The sequence below is a fragment of the Lampetra fluviatilis genome, unplaced genomic scaffold (assembly GCF_964198595.1).
Source record: "Lampetra fluviatilis unplaced genomic scaffold, kcLamFluv1.1 SCAFFOLD_1438, whole genome shotgun sequence".
Classification (NCBI taxonomy): domain Eukaryota; kingdom Metazoa; phylum Chordata; class Hyperoartia; order Petromyzontiformes; family Petromyzontidae; genus Lampetra; species Lampetra fluviatilis.
Genome location: NW_027621590.1, coordinates 2,103 through 16,290, shown reverse-complemented (window position 1 = coordinate 16,290; position 14,188 = coordinate 2,103). Strand labels below are relative to the sequence as shown.

The 14,188-nt window shown below is 54.6% G+C and overlaps 1 protein-coding gene across 1 annotated transcript; it reads right to left on the bottom strand.

Moving 5' to 3' along the window:
• Positions 1-3,425: 3,425 nt before the first annotated feature.
• On the bottom strand, positions 3,426-13,827 carry LOC144955453 (COP9 signalosome complex subunit 1-like; the record flags this gene model as incomplete). Its single annotated transcript, XM_078885664.1, has 4 exons — positions 3,426-3,634; positions 5,265-5,345; positions 11,851-11,956; positions 13,733-13,827. Coding segments are annotated over 4 exons (491 nt in total), but the record flags the coding sequence as incomplete, so codon positions are not given.
• Between the last annotated feature and the right edge of the window lie 361 nt (positions 13,828-14,188).

Below are 14,188 nucleotides of genomic sequence, written 5' to 3'. Positions count from 1 at the left end.
CTCACTCACCACCCTCACCACCCACTCACCCACTCACTCACCACCCACTCACTCACTCCACTCACCACCCTCACCACCCACTCACCCACTCACTCACCACCGTCACCACCCACTCACCCACTCACTCACCACCCTCACCACCCACTCACCCACTCACTCACCACCCTCACCACCCACTCACTCACTCCACTCACACTCACCACCCACAGACTCACCCCGTCTGTATTTTACTGCTGTAATAAAGTTTGTTGGATTTTTTTCTCGAGTGGTGAGTGAGTGAGTAGGTGGGTGAGTAGGTGGGTGGGTGAGTAGGTGGGTGGGTGAGTAGGTGGGTGAGTGGGTGAGTGGGTGGGTGAGTGGGTGGGTGGGTGAGTGGGTGAGTAGGTGGGTGAGTGAGTGAGTGGGTGAGTGAGTGAGTAGGTGGGTAAGTGGGTGGGTGGGTGAGTGGGTGAGTAGGTGGGTGGGTGAATAGGTGGGTGAGTGAGTGAGTAGGTGGGTGGGTGGGTGAGTGGGTGAGTGGGTGAGTGTGTGGGTGAGTGGGTGGGTGAGTGAGTGGGTGGGTGAGTGAGTGGGTGAGTGAGTGAGTGGGTGAGTGAGTGAGTGGATGGGTGGGTGGGTGAGTGGGTGGGTGGGTGAGTGGGTGAGTGGGTGGGTGGGTGGGTGAGTGGGTGGGTGGGTAAGTGGGTGGGTGGGTGAGTGAGTGAGTGGGTGGGTGGGTGAGTGGGTGGGTGGGTGAGTGGGTGGGTGGGTGAGTGGGTGGGTGGGTGGGTGAGTGGGTGGGTGGGTGGGTGAGTGGGTGGGTGGGTGGGTGAGTGGGTAGGTGAATGGGTGGGTGAGTGGGTGGGTGGGTGGGTGAGTGGGTGAGTGGGTGGGTGGGTGAGTGGGTGGGTGGGTGAGTGGGTGGGTGGGTGGGTGAGTGTGGGTGGGTGAGTGAGTGAGTAGGTGGGTGGGTGGGTGAGTGGGTGGGTGAGTGAGTGGGTGGGTGGGTGAGTGAGTGGGTGGGTGGGTGGGTGGGTGAGTGAGTGGGTGGGTGGGTGAGTGAGTGGGTGGGTGAGTGGGTGGGTGGGTGGGTGAGTGAGTGGGTGGGTGAGTGGGTGGGTGGGTGAGTGGGTGGGTGGGTGAGTGGGTGGGTGGGTGGGTGGGTGAGTGGGTGGGTGAGTGAGTGAGGAGTGGGTGGGTGAGTGAGTGGGTGGGTGAGTGAGTGGGTGGGTGGGTGAGTGAGTGAGTGGGTGAGTGAGTGAGTGGGTGAGTGGGTGAGTGGGTGAGTGAGTGAGTGGGTGAGTGAGTGAGTGAGTGGGTGAGTGAGTGAGTGGGTGGGTGAGTGGGTGAGTGGGTGAGTGAGTGAGTGGGTGGGTGGGTGGGTGAGTGAGTGAGTGGGTGAGTGAGTGAGTGAGTGGTGAGTGAGTGAGTGGGTGAGTGAGTGGGTGAGTGGGTGAGTGGGTGAGTGAGTGGGTGAGTGGGTGAGTGAGTGAGTGGGTGAGTGGGTGGGTGAGTGAGTGAGTGGTAGGTAGGTGAGTAGGTAGGTAGCTGAGTGAGTAGGTAGGTGAGTGGGTGAGTGAGTGAGTAGGTAGGTGTGTAGGTGAGTAGGTAGGTGAGTGAGTGGGTGAGTGAGTGGGTGAGTGAGTCGGTGGGTGAGTGGGTGAGTAGGTAGGTGAGTGGGTGGGTGAGTGAGTGGGTGAGTGAGTAGGTGGGTGAGTGAGTGGGTGAGTGAGTAGGTGGGTGAGTGGGTGAGTAGGTAGGTGAGTAGGTAGGTAGGTGAGTAGGTGAGTAGCTGAGTAGGTAGGTAGGTAGCTGAGTAGGTAGGTGAGTGGGTAGGTGAGTGAGTGAGTAGCTGAGTGGGTAGGTAGGTAGGTGAGTGGGTAGGTGAGTGAGTAGCTGAGTGAGTAGGTAGGTAGGTGAGTGAGTGAGTGAGTGGGTGAGTGAGTAGCTGAGTGGGTAGGTGAGTAGGTAGGTGAGTAGGTGAGTGAGTAGCTGAGTGAGTAGATGAGTGGGTAGGTGAGTAGGTGAGTGAGTAGCTGAGTGAGTAGATGAGTGGGTAGGTGAGTAGGTAGCTGAGTAGGTAGCTGAGTGGGTAGGTGAGTGGGTAGGTGAGTGGGTAGATGAGTGGGTAGGTGAGTAGGTAGGTGAGTGGGTAGCTGAGTGGGTAGGTGAGTGAGTAGGTAGGTGAGTGGGTAGGTGAGTGGGTAGGTAGGTGAGTGGGTAGGTAGGTGAGTGGGTAGGTGAGTGGGTAGGTAGGTGAGTGAGTGGGTAGGTGAGTGGGTAGGTGAGTAGGTGAGTGAGTGAGTGGGTAGGTGAGTGGGTAGGTGAGTGAGTGAGTGGGTAGGTGAGTAGGTAGGTGAGTAGGTAGGTGAGTAGGTGAGTGAGTAGCTGAGTGAGTAGATGGGTGGGTAGGTGAGTAGGTAGGTGAGTGAGTAGCTGAGTGAGTAGATGAGTGGGTAGGTGAGTAGGTAGGTGAGTGGGTAGGTGAGTGGGTAGCTGAGTGAGTAGATGAGTAGGTAGGTGAGTAGGTAGCTGAGTGGGTAGGTGAGTGGGTAGGTGAGTGGGTAGGTGAGTGGGTAGGTGAGTAGGTGAGTGAGTGAGTGGGTAGGTGAGTGGGTAGGTGAGTGAGTGAGTGAGTGAGTAGCTGAGTGGGTAGGTGAGTAGGTGAGTGAGTGAGTGGGTAGGTAGGTGAGTAGGTGAGTGAGTGGGTGAGTAGGTGAGTGAGTAGGTGAGTAGGTGAGTAGGTGAGTAGGTAGGTGAGTGGGTAGGTGAGTGGGTAGGTGAGTGGGTAGGTGAGTGGGTAGGTGAGTGGGTAGGTGAGTGAGTGGGTAGGTGAGTGGGTAGGTGAGTGGGTAGGTGAGTGGGTAGGTGAGTGAGTGAGTAGGTGAGTGGGTAGGTGAGTGGGTGAGTAGGTAGGTGAGTGAGTAGATGAGTGGGTAGGTGAGTAGGTAGCTGAGTGGGTAGGTGAGTAGGTAGGTGAGTGAGTAGCTGAGTGGGTAGGTGAGTGGGTAGGTGAGTGGGTAGGTGAGTGGGTAGCTGAGTGGGTAGGTGAGTAGGTAGGTGAGTAGGTGAGTGAGTAGCTGAGTGAGTAGATGAGTGAGTAGGTGAGTAGGTAGGTGAGTGGGTAGGTGAGTGAGTGGGTAGGTGAGTGGGTAGGTGAGTGGGTAGGTGAGTGGGTAGGTGAGTGAGTGGGTAGGTGAGTGGGTAGGTGAGTGGGTAGGTGAGTAGGTAGGTGAGTGAGTAGATGAGTGGGTAGGTGAGTAGGTAGCTGAGTGGGTAGGTGAGTGGGTAGGTGAGTGAGTAGGTAGGTGAGTGAGTAGCTGAGTGGGTAGGTGAGTGGGTAGATGAGTGGGTAGGTAGCTGAGTAGGTAGGTGAGTGGGTAGCTGAGTGAGTAGGTAGGTAGGTGAGTGAGTAGGGTAGGTAGGTGAGTAGGTAGGTGAGTAGCTGAGTAGGTGAGTGAGTGGGTAGGTGAGTGGGTAGGTGAGTGGGTAGGTGAGTGGGTAGGTGAGTGGGTACCTTGCTGTGAGAGTCGATGCGTGCGTTGACGAGGCCGTCGAGGATCAGCGTCATCACCTCATCCTCCAGACTCGCCACGCTCGTGTTGAAGGCGGACGCCATGCAGGACATCTCGGCCGACAGGTAGGGAGAGAAATACTGCGGAGAGCGGGAGGGTAGGTAGGTGAGTGGGTGGGTGGGTGGGTGGGTGGGTGGGTGGGTGGGTGGGTGGGTGGGTGAGTGGGTGGGTGAGTGGGTGAGTGGGTGGGTGGGTGGGTGGGTGGGTGGGTGGGTGGGTGGGTGGGTGAGTGGGTGGGTGAGTGGGTGAGTGGGTGGGTGGGTGGGTGAGTGGGTGAGTGGGTGGGTGGGTGGGTGGGTGAGTGGGTGGGTGGGTGAGTGGGTGAGTGAGTGGGTGGGTGGGTGGGTGAGTGGTGGTGGGTGGGTGAGTGGGTGGGTGGGTGGGTGGGTGAGTGGGTGGGTGGGTGAGTGGGTGAGTGAGTGGGTGGGTGGGTGGGTGAGTGGGTGGGTGGGTGAGTGGGTGGGTGGGTGGGTGGGTGGGTGAGTGGGTGGGTGGGTGGGTGGGTGGGTGAGTGGGTGGGTGGGTGGGTGAGTGGGTGAGTGAGTGGGTGGGTGGGTGGGTGAGTGAGTGGGTGAGTGGGTGGGTGGGTGAGTGGGTGGGTGAGTGGGTGGGTGGGTGAGTGGGTGAGTGAGTGAGTGGGTGGGTGGGTGAGTGGGTGGGTGGGTGAGTGGGTGGGTGGGTGGGTGGGTGGGTGAGTGGGTGGGTGGGTGGGTGGGTGGGTGAGTGGGTGGGTGGGTGGGTGAGTGGGTGAGTGAGTGGGTGGGTGGGTGGGTGAGTGAGTGGGTGAGTGGGTGGGTGGGTGAGTGGGTGGGTGAGTGGGTGGGTGGGTGAGTGGGTGAGTGAGTGAGTGGGTGAGTGGGTGAGTGAGTGGGTGAGTGAATGAGTGAGTCACCTGGATGAGTGAGTGAGTGGGTGAGTGGGTGGGTGGGTGAGTGGGTGGGTGGGTGGGTGAGTGGGTGGGTGGGTGAGTGGGTGGGTGGGTGAGTGGGTAGGTGGGTGAGTGGGTGGGTGAGTGGGTGGGTGGGTGGGTGAGTGGGTGGGTGGGTGGGTGAGTGGGTGGGTGGGTGGGTGAGTGAATGAGTGAGTCACCTGGATGAGTGAGTGAGTGGGTGAGTGGGTGGGTGGGTGAGTGGGTGGGTGGGTGGGTGAGTGGGTGGGTGGGTGAGTGGGTGGGTGGGTGAGTGGGTAGGTGGGTGAGTGGGTGGGTGAGTGGGTGGGTGGGTGAGTGGGTGGGTGGGTGGGTGAGTGGGTGGGTGGGTGAGTGGGTAGGTGGGTGAGTGGGTGGGTGAGTGGGTGGGTGGGTGGGTGGGTGAGTGGGTGGGTGGGTGGGTGGGTGGGTGGGTGAGTGGGTGGGTGGGTGGGTGAGTGGGTGGGTGGGTGGGTGGGTGGGTGGGTGAGTGGGTGGGTGGGTGGGTGGGTGGGTGAGTGGGTGGGTGAGTGGGTGGGTGGGTGGGTGAGTGGGTGGGTGGGTGGGTGGGTGGGTGAGTGGGTGGGTGGGTGGGTGGGTGAGTGGGTGGGTGGGTGAGTGAGTGGGTGGGTGAGTGGGTAGGTGAGTGGGTGGGTGGGTGAGTGAGTGGGTGGGTGGGTGAGTGAGTGGGTGGGTGGGTGGGTGAGTGAGTGGGTGGGTGGGTGGGTGGGTGGGTGAGTGGGTGGGTGGGTGGGTGGGTGAGTGGGTGGGTGGGTGGGTAGGTGAGTGGGTGGGTGAGTCACCTGGATGAGTGCCCTGTTGCGTATCTGTGAGTAGAGCGTCTTGACGTGCGGAGCCAAGTAGAGGTCAAGCATCAGGTTGTCCTGCAGACACCATCACCATCACTCACCATCACTCACCATCACTCACCATCACACTCACCATCATGCTCACCACGCTCACCACTACACTCATCATCACACTCACCATCACTACACTCACCATCACCACGCTCACCACTACACTCATCATGAAGCTCACCATCACACTCACCACCACACTCACCATCACTACACTCACCATCACACTCACCATCACCACACTCACCACACTCACCACATTCACCACCACACTCACCATGAAGCTCACCACTATACTCACCACGCTCACCATCACACTCACCACCACACTCACCACTATACTCACCACACTCACCACACTCACCACCACACTCACCACGCTCACCACCACACTCACCACACTCACCACGCTCATCACTACACTCACCACCACTACACTCACCACCACTACACTCACCACCACTACACTCACCACCACCACACTCACCATCACCACGCTCACCACGCTCACCACACTCACCACTACGCTCCCCACACTCTGTCTCTCTGTGTCTCTCTCTGTGTCTCTGTGTCTGTCTCTGTCTCTGTGTCTGTCTCTGTGTGTCTCTGTGTCTGTCTCTGTGTCTGTCTCTGTGTCTGTGTGTGTGTCTGTGTCTGTCTGAGTGTGTGTCTGTGTGCCTCTCTGTGTCTCTGTGTGTCTCTGTGTGTGTCTCTATGTGTGTCTCTGTGTGTCTCTGTGTGTCTCTGTGTGTGTCTCTGTCTCTGTGTGTGTCTCTGTGTGTGTCTCTGTCTCTGTGTGTGTCTCTGTGTGTGTCTGTGCGTGTCTCTGTTTGTCTCTCTCTGTGTGTCTCTGTGTGTCTCTGTGTGTCTCTGTGTGTCTCTGTGTCTCTCTGTGTCTCTGTGTCTCTGTGGATCTCTGTGTCTGTGTGTGTGTCTCTGTGTGTCTCTGTGTGTGTCTCTGTGTCTCTGTGTGTCTCTGTGTCTCTGTGTGTCTCTGTGTCTCTGTGTGTCTCTGTGTCTCTGTGTGTCTCTGTCTCTCTGTGTGTCTCTGTGTGTATCTCTGTGTGTGTCTCTGTGTCTGTGTGTGTCTCTGTGTCTCTCTGTGTCTCTGTGTGTCTCTGTGTGTGTGTCTCTGTACCCTCATGTCATCCAGCATATTGAGCGAGCTGGCGTACTTGTGTCACTGTGTGTGTCTCTGTGTGTCTCTGTGTGTGTCTGTGTGTGTGTCTGTGTCTCTGTGTGTGTCTCTGTGTCTCTGTCTCTCTGTGTCTCTGTGTGTCTCTCTGTGTGTGTCTCTGTGTCTCTGTGTGTGTGTCTGTGTGTGTCTCTGTACCCTCATGTTATCCAGCATCTTGAGCGAGCTGGCGTACTTGTGTGTGTCTCTGTGTGTGTCTCTGTGTGTCTCTGTGTGTGTCTCTGTGTGTGTCTCTGTGTGTGTCTCTGTCTCTCTGTGTGTGTCTCTGTGTCTCTGTACCCTCATGTCATCCAGCATCTTGAGCGAGCTGGCGTACTTGTGTGTGTCTCTGTGTGTGTCTCTGTGTGTGTCTCTGTGTCTCTGTGTGTCTGTCTGTGTGTCTCTGTGTGTGTCTCTGTGTGTGTGTGTGTCTGTGTGTCTGTGTGTGTGTCTCTGTGTGTCTCTGTGTGTCTGTGTGTCTGTGTGTCTCTGTCTCTCTGTGTCTCTGTGTGTCTCTCTGTGTGTGTCTCTGTGTGTCTGTGTGTCTGTGTGTCTCTGTCTCTCTGTGTCTCTGTGTGTCTCTCTGTGTGTGTGTCTGTGTGTGTGTCTCTCTCTGTGTCTCTGTGTGTCTCTCTGTGTGTGTCTCTGTGTGTCTGTGTGTCTGTGTGTCTCTGTGTCTCTGTGTGTGTCTCTGTGTCTCTGTGTGTCTCTGTGTGTCTCTGTCTCTCTGTGTCTCTGTGTGTCTCTGTGTGTGTGTGTCTGTGTGTGTCTCTGTGTGTGTCTCTGTGTGTGTCTCTGTCTCTCTGTGTGTCTGTGTGTGTCTGTGTGTCTGTGTGTCTCTGTACCCTCATGCCATCCAGCATCTTGAGCGAGCTGGCGTACTTGTGTGTGTCTCTGTGTGTGTCTGTGTGTGTCTGTGTGTGTCTGTGTGTCTGTGTGTGTGTCTGTGTGTCTCTGTACCCTCATGCCATCCAGCATCTTGAGCGAGCTGGCGTACTTGTGTGTGTCTCTGTGTGTGTCTCTGTGTGTGTGTCTCTGTGTGTGTCTCTGTGTCTCTGTGTGTCTGTGTGTGTGTCTGTGTGTGTCTCTGTGTCTCTGTGTCTCTGTGTGTGTCTCTGTGTGTGTCTCTGTGTGTGTCTCTGTGTGTGTCTCTGTGTGTGTCTCTGTGTGTGTGTCTCTGTCTCTCTGTGTGTGTCTCTGTGTGTGTCTCTGTGTGTCTGTGTGTGTCTCTGTGTGTCTCTGTGTGTGTCTCTCTGTGTGTGTATCTGTCTCTCTGTGTGTGTCTGTGTGTCTGTGTGTCTCTGTGTGTGTCTCTGTGTGTGTGTGTGTCTCTGTGTCTCTGTGTGTCTGTGTGTGTGTCTGTGTGTGTGTCTCTGTGTGTCTGTGTGTGTGTCTGTGTGTGTGTCTCTGTGTGTGTGTCTGTGTGTCTCTGTACCCTCATGTCATCCAGCATCTTGAGCGAGCTGGCGTACTTGTGTGTCTCTCTGTGTGTGTGTCTGTGTGTCTCTCTGTGTGTGTCTCTGTGTCTCTGTGTGTCTGTGTGTCTCTGTGTGTGTCTCTGTACCCTCATGTCATCCAGCATCTTGAGCGAGCTGGCGTACTTGTGTGTGTCTCTGTGTGTGTCTCTGTGTCTCTGTGTGTGTGTGTGTCTGTGTGTCTCTCTGTGTGTGTCTGTGTGTCTCTCTGTGTGTGTCTCTGTGTCTGTGTGTGTGTGTGTGTGTCTGTGTGTCTCTCTGTGTGTGTGTCTGTGTGTGTCTCGGTGTGTCTGTGTGTCTCTGTGTGTGTCTCTGTACCCTCATGTCATCCAGCATCTTGAGCGAGCTGGCGTACTTGTGTGTGTCTCTGTGTGTCTGTGTGTCTCTGTGTGTGTCTCTCTGTGTGTGTCTCTGTGTGTGTCTCTGTCTCTCTGTGTGTCTGTGTGTGTCTGTGTACCCTCATGCCATCCAGCATCTTGAGCGAGCTGGCGTACTTGTGTGTGTCTCTGTGTGTGTCTCTGTGTGTGTCTCTGTGTGTGTCTGTGTGTGTCTCTGTGTGTCTGTGTGTGTCTGTGTGTGTGTCTCTGTGTGTGTGTGTCTCTGTGTGTGTGTCTCTGTGTGTGTCTCTGTGTGTGTCTCTGTGTGTGTCTCTGTGTGTGTGTCTCTGTCTCTCTGTGTGTGTCTCTGTGTGTGTCTCTGTGTGTCTGTGTGTGTCTCTGTGTGTCTCTGTGTGTGTCTCTCTGTGTGTGTCTCTGTCTCTCTGTGTGTGTCTGTGTGTCTGTGTGTCTCTGTGTGTGTCTCTGTGTGTGTGTGTGTCTCTGTGTCTCTGTGTGTCTGTGTGTGTGTCTGTGTGTGTGTCTCTGTGTGTCTGTGTGTGTGTCTGTGTGTGTGTCTCTGTGTGTGTGTCTGTGTGTCTCTGTACCCTCATGTCATCCAGCATCTTGAGCGAGCTGGCGTACTTGTGTGTCTCTCTGTGTGTGTGTCTGTGTGTCTCTCTGTGTGTGTCTCTGTGTCTCTGTGTGTCTGTGTGTCTCTGTGTGTGTCTCTGTACCCTCATGTCATCCAGCATCTTGAGCGAGCTGGCGTACTTGTGTGTGTCTCTGTGTGTGTCTCTGTGTCTCTGTGTGTGTGTGTGTCTGTGTGTCTCTCTGTGTGTGTGTCTGTGTGTCTCTCTGTGTGTGTCTCTGTGTCTGTGTGTGTGTGTGTGTGTCTGTGTGTCTCTCTGTGTGTGTGTCTGTGTGTGTCTCGGTGTGTCTGTGTGTCTCTGTGTGTGTCTCTGTACCCTCATGTCATCCAGCATCTTGAGCGAGCTGGCGTACTTGTGTGTGTCTCTGTGTGTCTGTGTGTCTCTGTGTGTGTCTCTCTGTGTGTGTCTCTGTGTGTGTCTCTGTCTCTCTGTGTGTCTGTGTGTGTCTGTGTACCCTCATGCCATCCAGCATCTTGAGCGAGCTGGCGTACTTGTGTGTGTCTCTGTGTGTGTCTCTGTGTGTGTCTCTGTGTGTGTCTGTGTGTGTCTCTGTGTGTCTGTGTGTGTCTGTGTGTGTCTCTGTGTGTCTGTGTGTGTCTCTGTGTGTGTCTCTGTGTGTCTCTGTGTGTCTGTGTGTCTGTGTGTCTGTGTGTCTGTGTGTGTGTCTCTGTGTCTCTGTGTGTCTGTGTGTGTGTCTCTGTGTCTCTGTGTGTCTGTGTGTGTGTCTCTGTGTCTGTGTGTCTGTCTGTGTGTGTCTGTGTACCCTCATGTCATCCAGCATCTTGAGCGAGCTGGCGTACTTGTGTGTCTCTCTGTGTGTGTCTCTGTGTGTCTGTGTGTGTGTCTGTGTGTGTCTGTGTGTGTCTGTGTGTGTGTGTGTCTCTGTGTGTCTGTGTGTGTGTCTGTGTGTGTCTGTGTGTCTGTCTGTGTGTGTCTGTGTACCCTCATGTCATCCAGCATCTTGAGCGAGCTGGCGTACTTGTGTGTCTCTCTGTGTGTGTGTCTGTGTGTGTCTCTGTGTGTGTCTCTGTGTCTCTGTGTGTGTCTGTGTACCCTCATGTCATCCAGCATCTTGAGCGAGCTGGCGTACTTGTGTGTCTCTCTGTGTGTGTCTCTGCGTGTCTCTGTGTGTCTCTGTGTGTGTCTCTGTCTGTGTGTGTCTCTGTGTCTCTGTGTGTCTGTCTGTGTGTCTCTGTACCCTCATGTCATCCAGCATCTTGAGCGAGCTGGCGTACTTGTGTGTGTCTCTGTGTGTGTCTCTGTGTGTCTCTGTGTCTCTGTGTCTCTGTGTGTCTCTGTGTGTGTCTCTCTGTGTGTGTGTCTGTGTGTCTGTCTGTGTGTCTGTGTACCCTCATGTCATCCAGCATCTTGAGCGAGCTGGCGTACTTGTGTGTCTCTCTGTGTGTGTGTCTGTGTGTCTGTCTGTGTGTCTGTGTACCCTCATGTCATCCAGCATCTTGAGCGAGCTGGCGTACTTGTGTGTCTCTCTGTGTGTGTCTGTGTGTCTGTGTGTGTGTCTGTGTGTGTCTGTGTGTCTGTCTGTGTGTCTGTGTACCCTCATGTCATCCAGCATCTTGAGCGAGCTGGCGTACTTGTGTCTCTGTGTGTCTCTCTGTGTGTGTCTGTGTGTCTGTGTGTCTGTCTGTGTGTGTCTGTGTACCCTCATGTCATCCAGCATCTTGAGCGAGCTGGCGTACTTGTGTGTGTCTCTGTGTGTGTCTCTCTGTGTGTGTGTCTGTGTGTCTGTGTGTGTGTCTGTGTGTCTCTGTACCCTCATGTCATCCAGCATCTTGAGCGAGCTGGCGTACTTGTGTGTGTCTCTGTGTGTGTCTGTGTGTCTGTCTGTGTGTGTCTCTGTACCCTCATGTCATCCAGCATCTTGAGCGAGCTGGCGTACTTGTGTGTGTGTCTGTGTGTGTCTGTGTGTCTGTCTGTGTGTGTCTGTGTACCCTCATGTCATCCAGCATCTTGAGCGAGCTGGCGTACTTGTGTGTGTCTCTGTGTGTGTGTCTGTGTGTCTGTCTGTGTGTGTCTGTGTACCCTCATGTCATCCAGCATCTTGAGCGAGCTGGCGTACTTGTGTGTGTCTCTGTGTGTGTGTCTGTGTGTCTGTCTGTGTGTGTCTGTGTACCCTCATGTCATCCAGCATCTTGAGCGAGCTGGCGTACTTGTGTGTGTCTCTGTGTGTGTGTCTGTGTGTCTGTCTGTGTGTGTCTGTGTACCCTCATGTCATCCAGCATCTTGAGCGAGCTGGCGTACTTGTGTGTGTCTCTGTGTGTGTGTCTGTGTGTCTGTCTGTGTGTGTCTGTGTACCCTCATGTCATCCAGCATCTTGAGCGAGCTGGCGTACTTGTGTGTGTCTCTGTGTGTGTCTCTGTGTCTCTGTGTGTCTCTCTGTGTGTGTCTGTGTGTCTGTGTGTCTGTCTGTGTGTGTCTGTGTACCCTCATGTCATCCAGCATCTTGAGCGAGCTGGCGTACTTGTGTGTGTCTCTGTGTGTGTCTCTGTGTGTGTCTCTGTGTGTGTCTCTGCGTCTCTGTGTGTCTCTGTGTCTCTGTGTGTCTCTCTGTGTGTGTCTGTGTGTCTGTGTGTCTGTCTGTGTGTGTCTGTGTACCCTCATGTCATCCAGCATCTTGAGCGAGCTGGCGTACTTGTGTGTGTCTCTGTGTGTGTCTCTGTGTCTCTGTGTGTCTCTCTGTGTGTGTCTGTGTGTCTGTGTGTCTGTCTGTGTGTGTCTGTGTACCCTCATGTCATCCAGCATCTTGAGCGAGCTGGCGTACTTGTGTGTGTCTCTGTGTGTGTCTCTGTGTGTGTCTCTGTGTGTGTCTCTGCGTCTCTGTGTGTCTCTGTGTCTCTGTGTGTCTCTCTGTGTGTGTCTGTGTGTCTGTGTGTCTGTCTGTGTGTGTCTGTGTACCCTCATGTCATCCAGCATCTTGAGCGAGCTGGCGTACTTGGACTCGTAGAACTTGAAGATGACGTCCCGGACCTGCGGCTCCAGCTCCAGGAAGAGCTTAAACGAACTGGCGGAGAGAGACACACACAGAGACAGAGAGACACAGAGAGACACAGAGAGAGACACAGAGAGAGACAGACACAGAGAGAGACAGAGAGAGACAGAGAGAGACACAGAGAGAGAGACAGAGAGAGACAGAGAGAGACACCATGAGAGAGACAGAGAGAGACAGAGAGAGACACCATGAGAGAGACAGAGAGAGAGACACAGAGAGAGAGACACAGAGAGAGACAGAGAGAGACAGAGAGAGACACAGAGAGAGAGACACACACAGAGACAGAGAGACACAGAGAGAGACACAGAGAGAGACAGAGAGAGACAGAGAGAGACACAGAGAGAGACAGAGAGAGACAGAGAGAGACACAGAGAGAGAGACACACACAGAGACAGAGAGACACAGAGAGACACAGAGAGAGACACAGAGAGAGACACAGAGAGAGACACAGAGAGAGACAGAGAGAGACACCATGAGAGAGACAGAGAGAGACACCGTGAGAGAGACAGAGAGAGAGAGACAGAGAGAGAGAGACACAGAGAGAGACACAGAGAGAGACACAGAGAGAGACACCATGAGAGAGACAGAGAGAGACACCATGAGAGAGACAGAGAGAGACACCGTGAGAGAGACAGAGAGAGAGACACAGAGAGAGAGACACAGAGAGAGACACAGAGAGACACACAGAGAGAGACAGAGAGAGACACCATGAGAGAGACAGAGAGAGACACCGTGAGAGAGACACAGAGAGAGAGACACAGAGAGAGACAGAGAGAGAGACAGAGAGAGACACCATGAGAGAGACAGAGAGAGACACCGTGAGAGAGACACAGAGAGAGAGACACAGAGAGAGACAGAGAGAGACAGAGAGAGACACCGTGAGAGAGACAGAGAGAGAGAGACACAGAGAAAGACACAGAGAGAGAGACACAGAGAGAGACAGAGAGAGACAGAGAGAGACACCGTGAGAGACACAGACAGAGACACAGAGAGAGAGACACAGAGAGAGACAGAGAGAGAGACACAGAGAGAGACACAGAGAGAGACACAGAGAGAGACAGAGAGAGAGACACAGAGAGAGACACAGATACAGAGAGACAGAGACACAGAGAGAGACACAGAGAGAGAGACACACAGAGAGACAGAGAGAGAGAGACACACAGAGAGACAGAGAGAGACACAGAGACACACACTCTCTCCCCGTGTCTCTCCCCGTGTCTCTCCCCGTGTCTCTCCCCGTGTCTCTCTCTGTGTCTCTCTCCCCCGTGTCCCTCTCTGTCTCTCTCTCCGTGTGTGTGTCTGTGTGTGTCTGTGTGTGTGTCTGTGTGTGTGTCTCTGTGTGTGTCTGTCTGTGTGTGTGCGTGTGTGTCTGTGTGTGTCTGTCTGTGTGTGTGTGTGTGTCTGTCTGTGTGTGTGTGTCTGTGTGTGTGTGTGTCTGTGCGTGTGTGTGTGTCTGTGTGTGTCTGTGCGTGTGCGTGTGTCTGTGTATGTGTGTCACTGTGTGTGTGTGTGTGTGTCTGTGTGTGTCTGTGTATGTGTGTGTGTGTCTGTGTGTGTGTGTGTCTGTGTGTGTGTGTCTGTGTGTGTGTGTCTGTGTGTGTGTGTGTGTGTCACTGTGTGTGTGTGTCTGTGTGTGTGTGTCACTGTGTGTGTGTGTGTCTGTGTGTCTGTGTGTGTCACTGTGTGTGTCTGTGTGTGTGTGTCACTGTGTGTGTGTGTGTGTCACTGTGTGTGTCACTGTGTGTGTGTGTCACTGTGTGTGTGTGTGTGTCATTGTGTGTGTGTCACCTGCTGGAGATGATGTTCTTCTGAAGCTCCAAGCGGTCGAATGTTGCGAGGGCGCAGAGACCCCCATAGACAGCCACGTTGCTGGGGGACAGCAGCTGGGACACACACAGACACACACACACTTAGACAGACACACACAGACACACACACACAGACACACAGACACAGACACACACAGACACACACAGGTACACACACTCACACACACTACCACACACACACACACACTACCACACACACACACACTACCACACACACACACACTACCACACACACACACACACTACCACACACACAGGTACACACACTCACACACACTACCACACACACTACCACACACTACCACAGACTCCCACACACTACCACACACACACTACCACACTACCACAGACTCACACACACACTACCACACACACTACCACACACACACACACACTACCACACACACTACCACAC